Source organism: Neodiprion fabricii, chromosome 4 (genome assembly GCF_021155785.1).
Source record: "Neodiprion fabricii isolate iyNeoFabr1 chromosome 4, iyNeoFabr1.1, whole genome shotgun sequence".
Lineage (NCBI taxonomy): Eukaryota > Metazoa > Arthropoda > Insecta > Hymenoptera > Diprionidae > Neodiprion > Neodiprion fabricii.
This window is the reverse complement of record NC_060242.1, coordinates 23,187,342-23,211,214: the sequence shown is the minus strand read 5'-3', so window position 1 is coordinate 23,211,214 and position 23,873 is coordinate 23,187,342. Positions and strand designations below refer to the sequence as shown.

Sequence of the window (23,873 nt, the reverse complement as noted above, 5' to 3'; positions counted from 1 at the left end):
AACGCGGCCGGCTTCGCGGGGTAACGAATTCACGTCCGATTACAAAGTTTACCGTACTAACAACGATAAGCTCGCGATGAAGATGTGAAGATTAACCGAGCTTGCGGAGACTTCGCCCTTCCTTCGCTCACGGCACGGACGTTGGGTCGAGTGCCGCGGTTTTCGAAAGTGACGCTTGTTGCTTGATGCAGAATTTCGAAGGAATGACTGTCGTCACATGTGCACGGTCGTGAGAAAAGCGATGGTGTAGATTCGAGCATTGCCTAATGTAAGCCTGTCGGCAATGAATTTTGGCTATCTGTTTAAAGGCGAATTTCACCCAAAGTTCTTTGACCTTGCGGTTGTTGTTCAGGGTGACTGAAATCTTGGAGATATTCGAATTCGCGTATTTCCGACATCACTTTCAATTCGAAAGAAGTTCACCTCTCGCCTTTGCGGCCGGTGATTTTTTTCTTTGTCGAATCTTACAACCGAGTAAACATTTACATGTTTACTCCGCATGAACACGCGTTGCCGCGAAAGCTTCGGGGTTTGATTATTGTAAAAGCTGGCGAGCTATTGAATTTCTCTTCAACTGTAATCGGACGATTATTCGGACATCCTAAATCGGATGAAACTGTTATTTGATTAAACGTTCCGGTCGAGTGCCGCTCATTTATTACGATTAGAATTAGAAAAGTATGGTTGATCGTTCGAGTTTCGAGTCAACCGAGAGGGTTTTCAGGGGTGAATAACAAATTGGCACGAGAATTCTATTTTCCAGCTCGATCTGTGCCGTAAGAAATCTGTCTGGCATTAAAAATAAACCTCAGATTAAGAAAAAATAAACAGCACAGTACGTTGATCCGAAAGTTATGATCCAGATTGCGATGGTATCACCATCACGTTTGTGTAAATGAATAAATTATTTCCATCGGATTATGGGTCGAAAATTGTTTATAATATTCGTATTTAACCATAAATTATACTCGCGATAAATTTTGTTTGGCTGATAGTCGAGAGTAATACATACATCACGAACGAAAGATATACTACTTGTTTGGAACTTCAACTTCTAGAAGTCAAGAAAACCGGTTTTTTTTTTTTAATTTTTTTTTTTTTATATTTACGTTAAATACACATCGGGTATAATTAGAATCCAAACTTCTCGCTATTGTTGAAAACATGTTTTGAAAGTAATCTGTTCAAATTTCAAATAATAACGATGCTGGAGCAGTATTCTCGGAGCAGCACGTTTAAACAAATGCTCACTTGTAATGCTGCGAACGCGTCTTCCTCGGAAATACTGTTTCAAACCTCGTGTTCGTGACCTGAAACTTTTTACGCACACTCATTTCATATCCAACGTTTTTTCGGAAGCTGAAATTTCGTTATTTTCCATTGTTTATCGGTTATATTTTGGTCCGAGATATTGCCAGATCATCCAGTTCAATGGCTGTCTGGTTTTCTTTTTCGTTTCTTACTCTAAGAAAATATACGTTAAATCTCGAAGTAATATAAACCAACGGTTAGAGAAATAGTGAAATGTCACGATCGAGAAGAGATTCTGTGCTAGAATATTCTCTTTTATTAAGGAGATGCGATGAGTGATGACCGAATAAGCAGAACGTATTTTACACTTTTCTCTTCCCTCGTGTGACAAAATCGTTTCAAACTTTAAGAAACGATGAATTCTTCAACAGTGGCAAATCGCGAGGGATATACTATAAATATACTTGCGGATAACTCTCCGTGCACGCTTTGGGTTTATGGTACGCTACTCTATACCCGAATCTAATACGTTTTTTTTATATTTTCATCGACTGTTTGAACTTTACATACCCTGTATCATTTCCCAAAGTTTCAAACGATTTTATCGCATACAAGAAGAAATAAGGTAAAATATGCTTTGTTGAATTCCTACGTAAAATTTGAAGTTCTGACATCTCCTTGAAGATGTATCAGGAGTACAGTCCAGTCAAGAAACGCCGGAACGTAAAAATAAAAAAAAATGTGGTTTAAATCCACTAAGCGCATTGAAAAAAAAATAAATAAAATAATGTGAACCCCAATTTTTGAACAGAATAGTTTGGTGATTAACGATCTGACGAAGAAGCAGTTGACGTTGTCACCCAAAGTTGTACGGCTTTGTCAATTTTACTAAATTTTCTGGATTGTTCGAATGAATGGGGCATGGATGTTAGATAAGAGAAAACGTTTAAAAATAACGCAATAGTTCATTACATGCAATCTGTTTAGATTTTGTATAAGTTATTTATGCGTGGAAATTGAAAGCCCGGCTTTTAGTCGGCTGCTGGTCGAAGATTACGGTCGGATCCTACCCAGAATATCGTCAGGCTTGTCTGAACAGTACTCGACCAGATCCCAACATGCATCTTAAGAGCCCTCTCAATGTAAAAACGTGACTCAAGCATGCTGATTTTGAAATCTCAGTCGCAACTACTTCTGGTAACATACTCGGAGTTTTCAGACAATGAAAAACCAAATTCTCTCGTAGAAAATCGAAAGCAAGATTGAGTCTGATAATCAAAAATATTTGGTTATTCAAACATAAGTACGTAAGAGGTCTGTTTGGACAAATTTATACCCACTACAACCATTACCGTAAAACAATTCTGACTTTCGATCTGGTTGCCAACAAGTTGCAATTCGTTCACTTCAAGAATCTATAATATTTGATTTTTAAAACCCACTTATGCATTATTAAAACAGCATAAGTTGAGAAAATTAGTTGCTGATAATAGATGAAAAAATGCATGTAAAGACGTTAACAATTAATGCTGATTTACTAAAATCACAACACCATTTTTGACAAGGCAACACTTGTCCAGACCCCGTTTATAATTTAAGAAAAAATTATTCCCAACCAGCTCCCGGCCAGCATCCGGCTATAGGAACTTTAGAAAAATAATTGCTCAACCGACTCCCGGACGGCATCCGGTTAGAAAATTTCACAGTAGAATTGCCCGACCAGCGCCCGTCCGACAACCTTTTTGTAACAGGGCCAACCCAGACGACTTCCACACGTGTTATTCGGTCGATTGAAGAGCCGAGTAAATATTCGAGTTTAGACAATTTAGGGATAATTAATTTCCAAACAACTCGAGCCGTGATTTATAGAAATTAGGTTTACGGTGCTTTCATCGAACGAAAGGTAGACCGCGGTAAATATCGGCTCTTCCCACGCGCGTCTGTCGCATATTTTTCTTTTATTTCTCCACATAAAGCAACCGTTGCGTTGAGACAATTCAACGCGGATCTTACCTCAGCAACACGTTCTCAATCTATTTTTCGCGATTCTTTTGTTTAAACTCACGCGTCTACCGATAGATCTTCGACATCGATCCTCGATAAAAATCTGCTCGCGTAAAAACAAGTCGGCGAGTAAAAAAGAAACCATTCTCTCCGAAACAGGTGATTGAAAAAAGGATATGAAAAATTCTGAGTCCCCGTGAACTGTAAACTCTAAAGTATAAAACGACGCTGTTTACCGCGATACTCGGCGTATAAATACACGTGGTTAAGTTAAAGAACAAAAAGACATAAATCAGGCGTAATCGCAACGGCCGTACTATAAATCGTCCAATAGAGCTTGGCAGCAAGAAGCTCGGGGCGTTAGACGTCAGCTGAAAGTACTACCGGATATCTAAACGGATACTATCGAATTGGCCATGGCCGACGACGTGATCCAGAAAAAAGGCCGGTCGGCTTCGATCTGTGCACCCGGCTTCTCGACCATGGAACAAATACTGGGCGCGATTCCTCCGTCGGGGGTTAAGGAGGGAAACGTTAGTAGTGGTGGTGGTGGTGGTGGTGGTGGTGGTGGTGGTGGTGGCAATGGTGCTGGAACTCCTGAGAATAGCACACCCACGAGGAGGCGCAGACCCGCCACGAGGTCCCAAAGCGCACGAGTTTCTGGAGCCAATAAAAGCATCCGACGAAAAGCTGCTGCTCAAGGTATGGATACGAATACGTTGCATGGATACAAAGAGCGCGAACGTGTGTCCGGAGAGTGAAAGGATTTCGAGAGATTACAAGTTGGGCTTGAATTGAAAAATATTTCGATTTTCATAAGCATTTTCTCGCGCTAAAGGCGAATTTTGTGAAGAAGTCAACCCTCACCGTCAACCTTTTTTCTTATAGAAATTTTGCGCTATCCGTGAGTTGGGGGATGCGAATTTATAACCAAATTGGATTTTTTCGCCATAAAGGAAATATGTTGGGGCAGAGCTGATACTGTGATGGATGCTGAAGTTATACGTATAAGTAACAGAAACTCAACGATTCGATCACTCTTCGCACTGAGAAAAATTTCATTTGTTATGGTAACTGGAAAAATTCAGTAAAACAGGTATTGTTAAAAAAAACGACGTACGCGTAACCATTTTGCGCTATCGTCGATCCTTTTTTGCTAATTGCAACGCAAAATCAGTTTCTGAGGTTTACTGTACTTTTTTAGTTAAACAAGGCCTTAACGTCAATTTATTCTTGCACAAGCATTAAATTTTCGCAACAATCACGCAAAAATATAGTAACAGTGATCGTAATGAGAACGAATAGTAACAGATACTAGATTTTCTGGTAACAGCGAAAAAACTAATTTTCATTTTGTATCTAGAACTATATTTTTCGATTGTGGTAAAAAAATTAAAATAGCTAAGGACTGAACGGTAACCGGAACTAAAAATTTCTCTTCGTGGAACGAAAGTCACTTGTTTTATGATATTTATTTTAATTGCATTACCTCCGGAAGAGTCGACTTTTCGAAACACGATTATGCCTTGATTCGGCTTAGTTCAACGACCCTCGCGCCTCACCATTTTCAACTTTGTTGTAACTTTGGTATATGGTTGTGTAATGCGGTTGTACACCCAAATATAATCACCCGTACTTATGTTTTCTCTCGATGTCACTCACCGTTCCCAAGTTGCAAATCCTTGAACTTCGAATTTTCAGGCCACTTGCGAAAATCTGAAAACATACGAAAGATCATCTTTAAAATTACAAAACTTTTAAGGAGGCGGCGCCTCAGTTGGCTTGAAAATTATAAATTATTTTGTATCGAATAATCGACAGGACCCTTGAAAAGAATAGCTTGAAACTGAAACTCTTCTTGCGAGCTATCGGGAGGCGTGATTGAAAAGTTTAGTATTTAATCTAGTACCGAGGGAAAATTTATTTTTAATTCTTTGATTACGGGAATTTCGGTAAATTCATCCCGCCAACTTATTGTTTAAGAGTGAATTACGCACTCTCAGCTTATGGTATGATTAAATTTTGTAGCAAGCCTGTTACGGTAGTTTGTATCGTGAAAAAAATTTCTTGGCATATCCCGGATGTGATGAAACTCGCAAATTACATGGGATCAAAAAACTTGTGCAAAGTTTCTTGATAACGCTATTCAGCAGCGTATAATGAGAAGCGCAATGTTTGCCATTTCTTTCTATTTTTTCGAACTAGTGGGAAGACCAGCTATTCGGACACTATTCATAAAGATTCTAAACAGTATAAAAATGAACTGGAGTAACTGACGATGCTTCGGAAAATAGGCCAACACTGGTTATTTTCACGGTTGTGAAACTATAATGGAACTTGTTATGTTCGATGAATTCATATCGAACGAGTGTGCCAATCGCACAAATTTCGTCTGTGTATAATATAAATCGTGTATATTTCATCTTTTTTTCTGAAATCGTTTGGCGACTGCCCAGAATAGTTCACTCGGAAATATATTTCTTCAACCGGCAGCTGTGGACGTGATTTTTTGATTCAACGGAAGAATTTCCTTTCATTTGACTAGGAAAAATTTTATTTGACTCAAAGAACAATTTCGTAAGAAATAATTGCACCCGCAGGCAAATAAACGTCACTTACTCGTATAATAGTTATAGTAGTAGTTGAAATTATGCATCTACAAAATGGCCATCGTTACAACAACCCTCAAGTATTGTTGACATTATACAAAACAAAGTAGTACAAGTAATTATTTATTGTGATTTAGGTGTATATACTGATCTAAATATTTTGTCAAATCCAAAATTAAACTGTTTTATGACATATTTCGGTTAAATGAGGTCTTAAAGTCACTTTATCGTTTCACCAACATCAAATTATCGCAACTTCCGCCATAAAATATACATAACACGAATTACTAGACTAAAAAGAATATTAAAGCACACCGTATCCTCTGGTTATAGATAAGGAACTCGTATCCATTTTGTACCTAACAAAAAAAAAAAAAACATATTTAGCAGTCGGTTTACGACTGCAAAGTAACTGGATAGAACTTTATCTCGATTGTACCAGTATGTGACATAATTTAATGAAATCGACTGAACTCCGATCGATTAAAAGAGATTATTTACTGCTTGTTGGAACTGATGAGTTAATTTTTCCAGTCGAATTGATTTTTTTTTCAGGTAAAATAAAACTAAACGAGTTTACAGGATAAAACAATCACGACGAACAAATTTCCCACAATTTCATCTTTGTACCTTTACTCTGGACCTTAAGATTGAAATCTCAAAAATTGATAACTAATCCTACTCTGTTTATACCGTGGTCTTAGAAACCCCTGAAGAAAATCCAAAAATTACCTCTTTCGCGGGAAATTATTTTTTCACCGACTATATCTCAGAAAACTAACTTGTCTATGCAATATGCAATGCATGGATAAATTTCACGACCAAATGCCTATTGTGTGCAAAAACAAAACTTATTCTACAACAATTTTACTGGGATTAATAATCGAAAATCGCTTCCAGAATCCCATAGACTGTGGTGTTAAAAGTACAAAAAAATATCATATGCCATATTTATATTATTTTTTATGTAAAATTACCTTAATTCTGTTAGCTTTATTACTAATTCTGTTAGTACTAAAATTCAGCAATGATTCGCGAAAACCGAATCCAAACTTGAACTGAAAACTCCAGATTTACAATCTCAAAGTGAACTATACTACGCGAGTTGCGAATCTGGACAATCAACTTATGAGCTAATTACTGCTACGTTTCGTAATCATTCGCAAAAAGAGAAGACTCGCAGCAAACTTATATACTAATGGCAAATTCAATTAGGTAAACGAAATCTGCATTCGAAACCCTGATTGTTTCGTTCTATTCCAGTGAAATTAGGAGATTACAGCAGAACGAAAAAAAAAAACAATATCTTACTCGACTAGACTCGAAATCACGACCTAAAAAAAAAACAACCCAATGAATAGTCACAGCCAGACTGTCGAAGATCGGTGTGTTGGAGGAATTTTGAGCTCGGTCGTGACCTAATCTGGCGAGGTTTAATCCCCGGCACAACGTGACGAGAAAACCGCTTCAAAACTCCACCGCATGAAGTAATCAGAACTCGCACTCACGGCTATGCGCTTAATTCAAAAAGTCACCTGACCCGGAAAATTTTCTCTGCATTTTCCGGCTGTCAGTGACGCAAAACTCAAAAAATCTCGACAAATCTTACGGGTCGAAAAACTAGCGTTTACCAATTCAAGATTCGAAGTGTCTTTCACCACCAGCCTTAATTGTAACCCTCTTTTCCTTATAGCTTCACGTTCGCCAATAAATGATAAAAATTAATTCTCGATCCGATGGAATCGATCACCCGCCGGAGTGTGTGACGCAATAATTAACGCTCGATCGCAATCTCGTCTTCTGCGCAACTTTTCGATGTTCCAAATTCCCATGAAAAGGAGTAAGGTGGTCGTCTGTCTGTCGTCCATTGGTCGACTCCGAAGCTTGAAAATCCACTGTCCGCAAAAGAAGGGTGAGAAGGCTTCGGCATGCAGACTCTCCTCGAGACGAGAGTCACTTCAACACTCACAATCAGTTTCCCTCACGTCTCCCCCTTATTTCTCTCGCCGGACGCTGCTGCGTTTTAAATTTCGCCCGAAATTTGAAAAATTTCGCACCCATTTTCAAGCGTATCAAAGCAGCACCTCCGGGCAGGCCAAGGATCGATTCTCCAATTACGATCCTCGGGGCTAATCGCCTTTCACCCGGCTCGTTATTCTGTTCTACATCGTTCGCGACACGGATGGTTCATTACATGTGTAACACGTAATATTATGTCTTCAAAGTTGGCGTAATTTTACAACAGACTTTGTTTTTCCTCCTTCTTTGCTTTAGTTGATTTAATTCAGTTTCTTTTCTCCATACTTTCCATTCATTACTTATTTGTCGTTTTACCGGTCATTTTTTCATTCATTTTTTCCCATTCTTCATCTCATCCAAAAGTCCAGCGAATCGTGGGTGCACTGAAATAGTCACAGCGAAATCGTATTCGAAAAATTCCAAACTACCTTTAGCCGATTTGGTATCCTCCTCCGATTTCGTTGCAACTCATGTACGTCGTAGAACATTGAAAACTAAAGGGTGCCTATATTTTTTTATCGTCGAAAAAACGGTTCAAAGGGATGAAAGCGGCTCCCAAATATGGGCACTTAACGGGTGGTCTCTCAGTATCGGACACAATCACTTGATATCTACGAATGAAACCAACGTTAAAATCTTTCATTCGTCAGTAGAACCATTCCATCGTCAGCATTGGTTTCATTCTGTTACGCCAAGCGCATCAAAAAACCAATCCGTTTCACCTGCTCAAACCCTTTTTCCGACAATAAAAATATACATTTCGCCAAGTTTAGTTTCCAATGTTGTGCAACGTACAGGAGTTTCAAAGAATTCCAAGGGGGGCATCAAAGTGGTATTCGTTGTCAGTGAGGATCGAGGGGTGAGGACGGATTAGTGGCTCACGCCTCGCAAGCTTTCCGTGTGCGTGCACACTTACCTTTCTGTTTCCTAATCATCTGTAGCTTGCATTGGATCCGTTACTCGGGTCATCTGGGGATGAGCTGTTTGCTTTACTTATAGGATCGGTGAGGGATATAAAAAGAGGCCGGTATCACATTCTTCGACGGTTGATATCGACAGTTCGCAGGGATTGAAACCCGACTTTACCCGACTATACTTTTCTTTCGAAAACACTTGGGCTTACCCTTTTTCCAGCCTGTAAATCCCGGGCGAATAGTCTTTGACTGATAATTCCAAAAATCTTTGATATGTTTGTGCCGGTTTTCCACAATTTCTTTCGATACTCGTTATTATCTAACTCTGCACTTCCAGGTGTACTTGTATTTCTCTACACGCCTTACGTAATTTTTTTATTTCATGATGTCTTATCGTAGTTAATTGGTTGTATTAGAATTGAAGGTTATTTCATTACTCGTTCGAACGATATCTCACCCCCCACGATTTTACGACACAACGGTCACACCATCTTATTTCTTTGTTTATTGCTTCTTTCAATTCTTTGCTATTGCCTCACCCTGTGACCTAGGCTATTACCAATTTCTCTTTGTACTTATTTTCTCTTTGGTTATAACATTTGATCCAATAATTGAAATGGGATGAAACAAATTTCAATAGCTTTGTCGTCTGAGGCGCCATAAATTCGATCTCTCGACTTTCTGCCGTACGTCGCTGTAAGCGTACCGGTACTTTTTACAAATACCTGAATTAAATGAAAAACCTTTCTCGTGGTTTCAAGTAATATAACCCATCAGTTTTTTTTTTATTAATTCTTGTTCCATTCGACCTTATTATTACCTTGCCAATATGCAGTGCTAACGCTTTAAAATCGTGCCATCGTTGGCCCAATAGTTTTACCAAAGCTTCAATAATAACTGATATCGTACCAAATAATTTCCGTAATCCACGGTTGGACCAACCGTGGCATCGGATCATCGAACAAATCAGATTGTTAACTAGCTCTATTGCGTTTCATTCAAAGCAACTCGCATTTTGTATTTTACTCGGTCATATTGGATCTGTCATTTTGAATTTGGAAATCAACATCGTTCATATTGAGATCTACGTGCAGTTTTAAAGATTCTCTTAAACCACATTTTTGGTACGAAAAGTCTATGAATTTATCTGACACACTCGTTGCCTTTTAAAGCTAGATTTTCCGTCTTAAAAGCAATCGATCAAACAACGATTCAAAGCAAAGTTCGATCGGATTCCTTATGATTGTTTCAAGAGTTCATACCATCCATAACAATTTCATCATTTATTCACAATAATCTTGTATTTAAGAAGGTAGAAACTGAGAGCTTGGTAGTCTAACATAAAATACGGACAGAAGTCACATGGCCTCACAAACATTTCCAAATTAGTATTAAGCCGATTTTTTCGTCGAAAATTGAAGATGCTTTATTTTCTCATATCTTTTCCTGCAAATTGATATAATCCTGGCGTACCTGACTTAAGCTACGAGGGAAACATCGGATTTTTTCTTTTATAAGATTTCGTCCACGTGTAAATCAATGCATTTCTGAAATTGCGATCCAAAAGTAGGTGCTAGCTCGACAAAAACTGAAAGAATTGAAACATTGACACAGTTGATCCTCATCCGATGTCCTAAAAAATTAATCCAATATCATTCATAGTTCACAACTTATAAAATAAAAATAAATGAAATCGTACAAAATCATCGTTTATCGCTCGGCTTATACACCACTGAGCTTTCCCCTTGAATAAATTTTGTCCATTACATTGATAACTTGCCAAGACCAAACACAACGCTGTCCTATACTGACAATGAATAATATTCCATACAACCTTACGGGTGGTTTCAGAGCAGCCGAGTCCAATTAGACGTAATCAAAGGACGTAGGCATGCTTTAATTGCCCGAGGGTTTTCCGCCCAATCCCGAATCCCTTCACAAATCTCCGGCGCAGGGTCTTACAAATTCTTGAAACGTGAAAAGTGGTACCGATTCAAACTTCGCGAGACTGTAGCAAAGACTTGAACGAAATAATTGCAATGACGCAACTTTATATGAAGAACGGGCGAAATTCATTTAGGCGTAAAAAATGATTAACTGTTGTTATAATTCTTCAGAAATTACACTCAATGTATTTGTTATGCACTGAATTCACCGATTCCAAATTTCATTTTACTTGGAAAAGTAACACGATCTTCCAAGTCCCCGTAACAACGAGAAAAATTAGATCTAATCCCTGTAGTAGACAATCTTATACGAATTTGCGGATAAAAATGGAAGTCCAACCGATTCGACTGCCGTTTTGCAAACTTGTTGTATCACACGCATACTCGAGAAAAAAACAATGGAATACGTTATCTAATCTTATGTCCCAAACCCGGGATCCTTGTTTCAATTTCACTATTGTTTTTAAAATTCCATGTCAATTCATGGTTATCGATTTAGTATATCATGTATCACCGTTAAATTGCTATAAAATATGAACCACAGGAGTACCAATATATAGAAATAGACTCACAATCCATTACATCTATTAAATAGCCGCTCCAGTGATTCCGCGTCTTTTATAATTCTCACTCATACATTAAAAAAAAGTTACTGTGCAAACTAAGGAAGATATTCGTTGGTTTGCACAGGTTTGGATATTGCAAACATTGCTGATTCAATTTTGCATGTGGATTTGCTGAATCGGTACATATCTTATACTAAATCGTATTTCCTCATCCCTCCAACAAATGTCCGTTCCAAAGATTCTGTCAGCGATCTACGTTTATCTCCTCGGTAAACGATTTATTCCTTAGCATCAAAAGAGTTGAAAGATGCTGACCAGGATTGAATTTCCTCAATTTTCTCTCAATTTTATTCGTATGCAGCGTCATTCATTCGATGCTGAACGCAAGGCTCGGGTGAAAAAGAGAGTTGCTTATGCAGCGGCAAGTACAACGAAAAAATAACTTTGCAGGTATTACATGTTACATATTACATGTGATACGTATCTGACCGTACTTGAAATATACCAATTCCGATGAGGTTTTTTTAAGTTTCGTGACGTGTTGCGGTTCGTGAAATTATTTACGGGAAATGGCGTTGACAAATAGACAGGTGACGATTATCGACGTTTTCACTCACGATGTTGACGCTCCTCGCTAAGAATGCGCGAGACGTATAGTTGGATAAAAATTACGCTGAAATAAGGAAGTGTCGAAACAAAGGTTCGTGAAGTTACACTGAAGCTGATCCAGCCACATATCGGCGGAATACTTTTAAACGCTTCATCCGCAATCGAAGTTACATCTGAGGTGTTTACTACATTTTTTGAAAGGTTTCACCGAAAACATACGCCATTGGTTTTCCATTTCTGATCGAAAATGTAGTTTTTAATCGATAGCAACTTTACCATGACAGCGGCATATTGATTGCAACTCTGGCATAATAAAGGTAGGTTAGTGGCGCGAACTCATTGTTCCAATGGTTGAATTGCGATAACGCGACTTCAAATGAAAGGCAAGACGGATGGTATTGTTCTTATTGTCAGTTGGCGCTGACTCCGATCGATGACCAACGACGTCTTCGCACCTCTGCTAGCACGATATGCTACCAAATTTACGAATACTGTTGTTAAGCTGCTTCACTTGATGCAATAATTAAATCGAATATTCGGATATAATCCGTACAACAAATCGAAACGAGATTGGAAATTTGCTTCATAAAACGCACAAAGAGCTCGGTACCTAAGTGTGACAGCCCCCTACTTCATGCATAAAAAACACTGGAATTATATTTAACAGAAACACTTAAAAAAAACATTTTGTTGGTGGGCGATGAAAACTTAATTCAGAAGGGAAAACCAATGTCGGATGTAACAAAGTGAAATATTCATTTTCAGACTCTAGAGTTACAACGATCATCGAAAAGTACGCTAGGTGTTAAGACCGCCACAAAACTTATTAATATTACACATCGTTTATTAATAATATTATAACTTCTTTAAAACTGTTACATTTTCCATTTGAATATCGCAATTGATGTAGAATAACAAACTGAAATGCTTGTTCAAATAGTATATCACTGATCACTGCGAATACCCGTCACTGAAAATAATCACAATAACATTCTCCCTCATTCTGATTGTGAGTGCAACTATTATAGTCCTACAACGCGACAGTTGATGCACTGAATGCAACCGCATACGCGGACGCTTTTGAAATATGGAAAATGACGGACAAGACAATACGTGTCCTCATTGTCAGATATTCAAGCAGGTTCCTTCATAGATTTCGAGTTAGACTTCGGTTTATTTTTCCTTTGTATCCCCGGTATTCGTAATATTTTTAACAAGTATTTTATATCCTCCGTTTTCTTCCTATCCTCAATGACCTGTATTTTTAATTTTTTTTTTTTTTATTTTGGATTTCATCACGAATATTCCTATCATAGGTGAAGTTTCATTTTGAGTCGTGTTAAGTCAACCAAGAGCTCATTGTCAGTTATCACCGAATCGCAGACCATTTTTCGGTGATGCATCCAAATGGACCGATTTCTTCGACAATGACAAGTAGAAATACAATTTTGGTGCTTTGAGGGACAGGGAATGTCGGCCAACGTTCGGAAAAAGCATCTCCGATAAGCATTGTAGAACAAACGGCATCCCTTAATCTTCTTGAAGCTTGAACTGTGGAGAGCCAGTCAACCCAAGATGTTAAACAAAAATTCACACCTCTCGTGTCGCATGTTTCAGTAGAATCGAAAGCAACTGCGTCGCGTGTTGAGAATATTCACTGCTGGATCGTTTCGCTTTTGATCGGTTTACCTACTCAAACTAACAAATTTATTGTATCCTCCGATAGCCGATGAGGTAGAGTAGGTCTCTCGAGAAGTAATTTTAATAAAACTGGTTAATGCTTTTCTTGCTGTTTATATTAAGTCAAGTTTAATATTCTTCTGTACGTCACGCCTTATTGTCCTCAGTGGATTTATCCTAAGATATGACAATGCTTCGTTATTTCATCTTATTCGCATCCTCATATCTGTGCATTTCATAACTCTATGCTCGGAATAATTGGATAAGTCTAGGAACGCACGAACGATGGGAAAAGAACATAGCGAAGCACAGAAGAAAGCAAGAACTGCTTTCTGTTGTACTTTTCCTGTAATTGTTCAATATCTTTGCGGATTCCAGCTGTGATTCTGTTACGACATAGAATTTTCAACCTTGTTCCGGTCTCAACTGTGTTTGACCACAAAAATCGAGTTCCCCGACTATTTTACCGTTTCGATGCGTAGCCGTCGCCGATTAGATGCGATGCTGCGTCGCTATCGTGATTTTCAGCTCTTTTACAAGATCACGTCACATGAGAGCACATCTTAGGGAACCAAATTTATGATAACAGCACCCGGCCAACTCTGTTTTATCGGAGGAAATATCAGCTGCCAAGTCAGACGGCGATATCTTTTCAGAAGCGGTAGTATACCGTGCACCATATCGTGGTTGCCGTGGCAACACGCGGTAATCACTTCAAATGTAACTTTGGTTGCCATCTATCGGGGAAGCGTCGTTTGCATCCCACATCAACCTTACGGAGAACCCTTCCGATACAGGCACCTTGGTGGGATACAAACAATTCAATGTGGGTGGTGGAATTCCGTAAACGTATATGACCGTCAGCCCCGCCGTAAAGTTTACGAATCGTGGGTTTAATGTGGTTAAATTATTTTCGACATTTTTTTAACGTAAAACATTTTTGATTTTATAAATTCTCACGATAAAGTCAGCGGTACATTAACAATATCATGAATTACGTTGTTATACTACGCAACTTGTCCACCGAAAAATGTATATTTCCGTTTCGATTCTGATAAACGATACCTGATATCATTCGTAATTGAGTTCTTCGCGTCCTGGTTGGATTTTGAATAACAATAACGTGTCTATTTCTGAATCAACAAGTGCAAAATAAACAGAAATAGTTTCGGACGATTTACAGGGAATTTATCGATGAATGAAACAAGCAATATTTCATCGTAATCGGATAAATTTTATATATTTTTTTAGCAAACAAATAGTAAAATATGGATTATTCTCTGAGTTTGTTATCGACAAGGTGTTATATTTAAAATCAAACTTTAATGGCTTGAAACTTTTTTTTTTAATTACAGAACTAACATCTATTAATTTGATTTGAATGCATTCACTTGAGTTGCGCGTTTTAAACTTGTGTTTTATCGCAATTTTGGTTTTAGAACGAACATAAAATTCATCGATACAAAAAATTGTAATGAGATTGAGATGATGTGCCTACTTGAAATCTACTCAAAATATTCTGTGCTTTGTGCAAAATTACAGACCCCCACATTATTAGATTGTGAGATAATTTACAGTGATCGATTTAAATACAAAACCTCAAATCGAATCACGCCTACTAACACGCTCTGCATCGTCAAAGTGATCCCTGGGGATTGAATAAATAAAACTAGTCACTAAAATTGCTAAATTTGCAGTGGCCACATCGACTACAGTAATTAAATTTCGACGCGTTGTGAAATATATCAATGAACTATATTTTACTAACTTGAAATTGATTTCGTGGATACGACAGAAGGGTCAAAATACAAGAAATAAAAACGAGGTTAAAAATGATATTTTTATCCCTAGCAAAAAAGTGAAAACTGAAAGCCCAGATGAAGTTTACTTGGTAAGAAATTACCCAGCCACAAATAAATATTCGAGTAACGATGTAGGGAACATTTTTAATAGAATCGTATATTCCTGCATTTTTTTATCATCCAATATTTTCAAGGTTCCAATTATTTTGTACGAGAAATTAAGAGTATTCTTAAAATTGAAACGTACCAGAGAAAATCTAACTGAAATTCTGAAACTCTGTGATTCTGGTCCATCCTACGTAATTATTGTACCTCTTTCCAATAAGAGACGGTAAATTGACGCCAAAGCAAAAGCCCGATGAGAAAGAACGTTGCTAAAGAAAATAATAATAAGGAAGTACTGTGTGCGTGATGTATAACAGCAATTAAATTCGCCGGGAGTATAAATTTGTTTCTCCCTTGACTAAAATCGTTCGTTTCCTGTGAGTAAGGACACAAATTCAGTTTTCTCTTCGCCAAAGGACTATCTATTCCGTTCAAAGAAAATATTACTTGATTCAGGTAAGTAACTTTCAAAGAAGTTGATTTTCTTTCTTCTGTTTTTTTTTGGGGGGGGGGGGGGGAGGGATTAATGAACAATTCATCCGGGTACAATAATCACAATCGACAAACCGAATACTGTATCGATACTGCATTAATCCGTCATTCTTACCGCGATTATACCGTAACCACGATTTATTTTTAGCGGGACCAAAAAATATTTCGCCAAGGAATCTGTCGGCCTGAATTATCGATCCCCTTTCTACGCGCCGTGCAAAATTTCACAACACTCTCTCACCCTCCTCCTCCCAGAGCTCAAGGCCTATCGGATTTTCTCAAAGCGCTCTGTTTTAATATTCCCTTTGCAACACTGAATCATTTTAGGGGAATTCACCCTTTTCCCGTTGATAAGCCATTGACGAATAATGCGATTATCTCTCGGCTGATCTGCGGATAAAACACCAAAAGGACACGATGATATTTATACCTAAATAACCAAAGACGATTCAGTGTAATGACTAAATGAGACACTTTCTATCTACCATTTTTATTTCACCGTTCATCGTCACCTTTATAGAAAAAAGAAAGTGAGTATTCCCAATTCTTACACATGTTCGTTCCGTGGTTTACTATTAATAATTATTCTCTCTCACCTGTACTGCACAAATAATATTTTTTTTTCTTTGCTAATCAGTAATGTTCAAAATTCGTCCAGTCACGTGGAACTATTCTCTGAAGAAAATCCATGTTTTATCACATGAAACGCTTGAAAAAACACAATACATAATATTTTGCTAATCCCGACGATTTAAAGTTAAATCCCGAAAAAAAAAAAAATAGTTGATTTTCGTAAATGATTGGACGATCAAACATGGCGAAATCAATGAGGTTTTTCTTCGTTTGAAAGTGATTTCATTTGAGCAAAGAAGTGGTGAGAACAACAATTTGTAGTATATCAAGTTGGGTGAAATTTGTTTGAATCAACGGAATGTTCCTTCTGCCATATTTGATCACCACATTTGGTGAAGACAACAAATTTTAGTGAATCAATTTAACATACAACGTTTTGGAGGTTGGCTACGTTTTTATTTTTTCATGTACGTCAAATTCTTTTTTTTACTTTTATCACGAATAATTTTTCCACTCAACTGTAGCACCGAGACATCCTGAATAAAATGAATTTTTTCTTATTTTCTTCCCGATGCTTTTCATTTTTGTAGCCTCGTCATTCAAAGCATCCTGAGATGTTTGGCGATGAGCTGAGAAAGGCAGTTGCTGTCTGGTTTGTACAAAAGCGATTCTTGAATAAATTCGAGAGAAGAAAAAGGGAAGACTCAACTTCGAGGCAAAGATATAAAGTAAGCATGTACAGCCTGCCTTTTCATCTTCTTAACGTTGAAGAACGTCGGGTCGTTGATACGCGATACCAAAACAAAAATCCACATTGTAAAACCGTCTCGGCGCGCGCAAAGAAAAATCACCGCGAAGCCAACTCATTGGCAAATGTCCAATGAGAGCGACAACTAAATATAATTGAGTGCGAGACACCCGTAGTGACAAACATTTTAAAACAAGAAATTCCATATAAAAGAGATTAGGGCGATACGTCAGGGAAACTCCGAGCTATTTCGATTCACGGGAAATTCAAACATTTTCCCCGCTGTTTAGATTTACTGGCTTTAGTTTGTTCTGTCGGACGTTCAAATTTGTATTCTTGAAGATGAACCTTTGCACATTGCTCGTCAGACAGATTTCATTATAAACTTGGCCAAAATTTTCCTTCACAAATAGTTACTGTAAGTCAATATCAATTTTACGAAATTGTTTTACTTAGAATAAAGCCGGTGAAAAAACTGAAATACTTTGTACAGTTAATTCTTTCAATAGTAAAAGTAATAATTAGTTTAATATTCTTAGCTGATAAATAAATGAAGGGCTTGATGCACTGTGATTTGACAAGTTTGAGGAACTGCAAATTCCATTTTTCCGTTTTTCAAAATATAATTTATAATTCGATCAGTCGGAATTTTGGACGTGTCAAGTTGGCAGCCTATACTCAAAATTCACTCAGGATTATGAGTGAACCGTTTCGTCCGTTGATAGATTTGCAAATTTTCGATCACTTTTTAACCCTTTAATTCACGCTGGGACTCGAAGCGTTTCACCTTTTTTTTTTTTGCAGCTTTTTATTTATCAAACTACTTTTTTGGTAACAGCTGCCAACTTCTTTGATTCCACATGGTTCTCGAAATATTTCTGAGTCTGAACAAAATATAAAATTCATTTATTTATTTATTTAAAAAATAAGACATATAAAGAAATGGTCGAAGTTTGTAATCTTCCATGAAAAAAAGAATGTTCTACTAATCTACCATGAAAATCCGTACGCAAATTTTTACACAAACTTAATAAAAACCAAAAAATTGTACAGAATTTTTTTGAAAAAATTTTTTTCTTCTTCTTCTCGTTTGTCCGCCATATTGGATAGGCTATTTTGAATTTCCAAATTTCGAGTTTAGACGTAATCACCGACCTCAAAGGCCCATGCATCCAAAATTTCAAGTAAATCGCATGCACGGAAAAATTGATGCGTGGCTGGGTTAAGAGAGATCTGACAATACGATGCGGAATGATCTATTTAATTTTTTTTCGAGGAGGAACTCACGGAGAACTCCATTTCTAAGAAATGCACTTTACATTCGAATGCCGGTTAAGTTACGTGCTCATCCTCATTTCGGACTCGTTTATCATTTATAACTCCACATTTATCCCTGCTGTCCAGAAGCTCTGTAGATGCTTTTATACTGAACAATTCTTCGCACTTCCTGTATGCACCTTACTGACTATCTACTCTCGTTTCTAGAATCCTGTTGAAAATGCATTCATTTCTCGAGGTAGAATTTTTAATTTCATCGTCACGCGAATGTTTCCTATTCTTATCAAAATTATTCTTGTACGTACAGCATTTTTTCCATGATTTTAACTAAGCCTCTAGACATATTTTTCAAATTTCTCGACATCTCGAATGATTTCAAATGCACCCCGACGGATTTAAAGTGGGATTGTAGACGTTTCCAGTTGATTGCAAGTCGATCCGTAGAATTATACATTTTTGCGTAACTAACGTATCTATGTATAGGTCATTTCATATCGACTGATCTATTCGATGAGTCTGAAATTTTCTTAGGAATCGATTTCTTTTCCGATTCACTTGATAGTTTTCGAAGTGACAAAAAATGTTTCTCAATTTTTATGTCGATTCATTTAGCGTTGCTGGATAAACCTGGCAAAAGTGCACCCACAGCTTTTCGCATACAATTGGAATCTGATCCAACTTGATTCACATTAAAGATATAAATTTTTGGCAAGTCTTTGTATCAATATTTGCGGTTACTAGCTCATAAAAAACAATCATTTTCACCGAGTAGTCTTTCACTCAGTAACTATAATGGGTAGATATAACTCAGTAAGAAATACTGGACTTGAATGTTATTACAACATACAAAATGTGATTTTTTTGGTTAACATTCGCATGAAAATAGATTTGCAAAAAATTTCTGATTCTTTTAACGTGTTTCTTCTGTCAATTTGGCACCAACTTGAATATATCTGACGGTTTTGATACATCTTTTAACATTCTTTCCAATTATATTCTCGAATTGGATTTTTAAATGGTGGTCTAGCACGAAAAACCATAAAATAACCGTATTCATTTTCTTCTTTTTCGAATTTCACGCAAAAATCATAACAATTTATGCAAATGTGTAGAAGTATTCTATTTCGCATCATATACATATTTAAATTCTTACGAGACTCGAGATCTGATAGATACCTACAAAAGTGACGATAAATTTCTTGAAATTCGAGATTCACGCCAAAATATCAGCAAAGTATCCGAGGTTGATGAAATAATTTTGAAGAGGCCAAACTTACGGACTTAGCCCGTGATTGGCGAAAGAAGCCAAAGGGCACGGACGAAATTGAATTTTCCTGCAATTACCAATTCATTTACATCGAAATTCCGTAATAGCATTAATGCAGAGCTCGGCAATATTAGAAATGGTTTCATTTTAAATATTCGATTCAATTAAAATCAATTTCTAATAGATTTAAACATATATTTTCTAGTTTCTATTTTCAATTTGGAATGTGAAAACTTATACACGTAACCATTAGTCAAACGGCTGTGTTTACTCGAGTTTTAAACTTTTCGCAAAATTCAATTGCCAATATTCTCAGTCAATTTTCTCTCAGATTGGAATAAGCAATTTTAGGTCTTCGATTAATTTTCAACTTAAAGAGAGTCTATTTAGCAATGCATCGATTCTTTCGCATAAATATATCGAATAAACCTATTGCACGCATGAATACCAAATATGCCTGCCTATAATCACTAACTTCAGAGAGATTGTATCGTTTCAGATAATATTCTTGAAATAAGCAGCGTCTGATTCCAGTGTTTGAAATATTTTTTCTATAACTGTACAACTATAAGGTACATCTAGTAAGAATCCTCGAAACTACACTCTTCTGGAATAGAAAAATGGACAATACTTGTCTACCATCGTCTACACCATTTTCATGCAGAATATAATACAAAAAAACTGCAGTTGCTTCTCAAGAATAATAATTGTTGAGCAAGAAATAAAATGAAAAACAAAACATTAGATTTTTCGTTTTAAATAGAATTGCGCAAATCATTTTCATTTGTCCATTTGAATAATACTTTCATAAGAGTTTTCCATTTTCTATTTTAAATGCATCCACGAAAGCATTTTATCCAGCACCGAGCATCGGGAAAGGTATAAAACTCGAACTAATCTTGGCTCACAGAAGCGCTCACTGATGCTCACCGCTGTGGTGCTTTTGAACGGTATAACTTGCGATGGATATATTTAAACTCCTAATCGCGTTAGCTTCTCAGCCTGGAATCGCTAACTTTCCCAACCACGTAGCCCAAGTTTTACTAACGTAGGAAAGTAGTTTCTCAATTTTTGCTAGCATGGCGCGTGTACGTTACACTTATCGCAAAAAATTTCATTTGTTAGTGTCGCGTTGCGTAGACAAGTACAAAAAAATTATTTTTATAGATATATTACGTCTAATTCTTCCCGCAATGTTTTATTACTTTCAGAATAATTATTCAATGAATGCATTTTTGTCCAGATTCGATTTACACATCTTCATATTGGAGTTGAAATTTGATAATTGTTGAGTAAAAGTTAATAATTAATTGTGAGGAATGCTCATTCAATCAGTCGACAAAACGCAAGAGGTCGTATTCGTATGAGTGAATTGCAACACAAATTGCAAGAAAACTAACCATATAGCATCCGTTTGAAGCAGTCGATGCGTTTTAACGAGCTAAATACAAAAAACTGTTCAATCTCAACTCTAATATGACGAAACGTTGATTGAATATGGAAAAAAAATGTATTCACTAAATAAATAGCTACCTAAAAAAGAATAAAACATTGTTGGGAAGAATTAAATGTAACATTTCTGTAAAAAATAAATGGTGTACGTATATAAATAACGCGGCACAAACAAAGGTAATTTTGTTGCAATAAAAGTTTCGTACTCGAGTACTGTTGGCAAAGCTTGGTGCACCGTTTTCTGGCGTTAGTAAAACTTCGGCTATGCATCTCTGAAAGTAAACGATTCCAGATAAGGAAGCTAACGTGATTAAGAGTTTAAATATATCCATAGCCAGTTACACCGATCAACAGCACCACAGCGGTGAGCGCTTCTGTGGGCCAGGATTCATTGCAGTTTTATACCCTTCCTGACGCCGTTATCGAATTTCGATGTAAAAGAGTCGGTGTTTGCAAAAGAAGAAAAAAAAATAGAAAAAAAAAGCAATTTCAACCCCTCCTTTCAGCAAGCACAGTAAAGTCCATAAGGTTGAAGTCTTTGAAATTATTTTATCAATGTCGGATACTTCGCATTTTCTTGGTGTGAATATCGAATTTCAGAACATAATCAGGAAGGAAATTAAAAAGTTTATCACAGACAGGTATTTCCAAGTTGGAGCCAAATCGAATATTGACAGAAAAAACATGTCAAAATTATTGGGAATATTTAGAACAAGCCGGAGTGAATTAAAAGATCACGTTTTGTAGATTTTGATGACTATCAATTCCGGTATTTCTTGCTAAGTAATATCTATGACAAGTACGGAGAAAAAAAAATAAGTTATAAGAATGATGGCTTGTTAATCTAGACAAATTTTTTTTCTTTAACATATATTAATCAAATCAATTAAAATCAGTGAGCACGCTTTTGGCTTGCTTATCCAGTCGTATCTTTTACAAAAATTAAGTTCAACGTCAAATTGATCCTTCACTTCCAATGAATCGTAAATGCGGATGAAAAAAAAATATCTATATAAACAAGTACATCATTTTTTTTTTTTACTTTAACACGACTAGTTGAAAAATTACACTGCCTGAAATTGATTATTTTTCTGAGCATTATGGAAATTCAAGATTTCCAATCGAACTCTTCTGGTTTGTGTCTGGTCGAAATCGGATAGTTCTGTTCCTAACAGATCGTCCGCAATTGCGCCCCATAGCGGCTTGGATAGACAATACTGAAAAAGCAGATGCCCAGGCTAGGAATGCAGAATAGCAACATCCGTTTCGTTAAAAATTCATCAACGGTTGCGGAGATATTTTTAGTTTTGTTCATTTCCAAATAAGTAGGACAGGAAGTCAATTTGCAGTGAGCAATAAAATTCAAATTAAAGTCGGTAGATTGATAACAAAAGACAAATCATCTTCAAATGATTTACGAATGCTCAAGAATTCGTAAACTCACACAATAGCATTTTATTTTACAAATAAAATCCAGTTAACAGAATGGCACGATACGAGAAATGACGGGAAATTACTCAATGTAGAGTTCCAATATGGAATAATTTCCAGTCAACTTCAAGTTTAGATTTTCCCACTCTATATTCCGCTGAAAAGTGATGGTTTTTTCACTTCTTTTTTCTCGTTATACAGTAGCTCTGATGGCTGCAGCGTTCTTTTAGTCTCCAAAACTGAGTAGAATCAAATTCTGTGGACGGCGATGCCCCTTTGACAGGCTGGCAAAAATAGAACTCTCGCCCTCTAGTAGAGAGGGTTAATTTCAAAAGGTTGGTGGATTGAAAATCAATACTTTTCGTTGATTTTTATTTTTTTTTACCCGTGATCGCACGTTGAGTAATTATCGAATTAATATATTCTTTCTACGGTGAAATTACGAGACGATATCGCTACACATCAAATAATGCAAAAAAAAAAAATCAATAAAAATATTTAACTTCCGAGATGGAGTCGCGTTGATGAACAATCATTTGCGGACGCTGTGTGAACATTGTAGCTCATTTTAGCAGGACGAGAGTCAACCTGATACCGGTTGCCTTTTTCGATGGTGTCTATATCTGTACCAGAAATCAATCAGAAAAAGATACTTGACTGATCAACTCCACTCAACTGGACACTTCTAGTATCAATAGGGACATCCTGTAAAGGAGAAACGAGTATCAGGTTGACCGATGAAGAAATACGGAAATGTTTAAGCAATGTCGGGAAATAACCGTTTTCCTGTGATGCTCAATCCCGAAATCCAAGAATTACAATGCAAGAAAAGGTAGTCGAAGGTGATTTAGCGTTACTCTACGAAGTTGGTCACTTGACTATAGAATTTTTCACAAGATAATTTTCTAGATTTTCGAACGCCAGATGCTGCATGTATTAACGATGCGAAAATTACAGAAATAGATCATTTCAGATTTCAGCACGGTTTAATTCGGCCAACACGGTATAATGGTGCTTTACGGCAGAGTGGTGGGTTTACCAGATGATCAGATGATTGGACAAGTTATTTTTTTTTAGCAATTATCAACGAGTTCGATTCGTAAAATTAATGTAATGGAAGGAAAGAA

The 23,873-nt window shown here is 36.8% G+C and overlaps 1 protein-coding gene across 4 annotated transcripts in view; it reads left to right on the top strand.

Moving 5' to 3' along the window:
- LOC124180182 (GTP-binding protein RAD) overlaps nt 1-23,873 on the top strand; it is a 49,659-nt gene continuing 25,786 nt past the window's right edge. For 2 of the 4 annotated variants that reach the window (XM_046565341.1, XM_046565345.1), the window contains exons 1-2: nt 1-268; nt 3,415-3,957. In XM_046565341.1, the coding sequence (XP_046421297.1) occupies nt 3,672-3,957 (286 nt within the window). In that variant the 5' untranslated portion in view covers nt 1-268; nt 3,415-3,671. Of the gene's footprint in view, nt 269-2,159; nt 2,555-3,414; nt 3,958-23,873 lie in introns of those variants that run through there. The other 2 variants (XM_046565343.1, XM_046565342.1) reach the window with 2 other exon arrangements.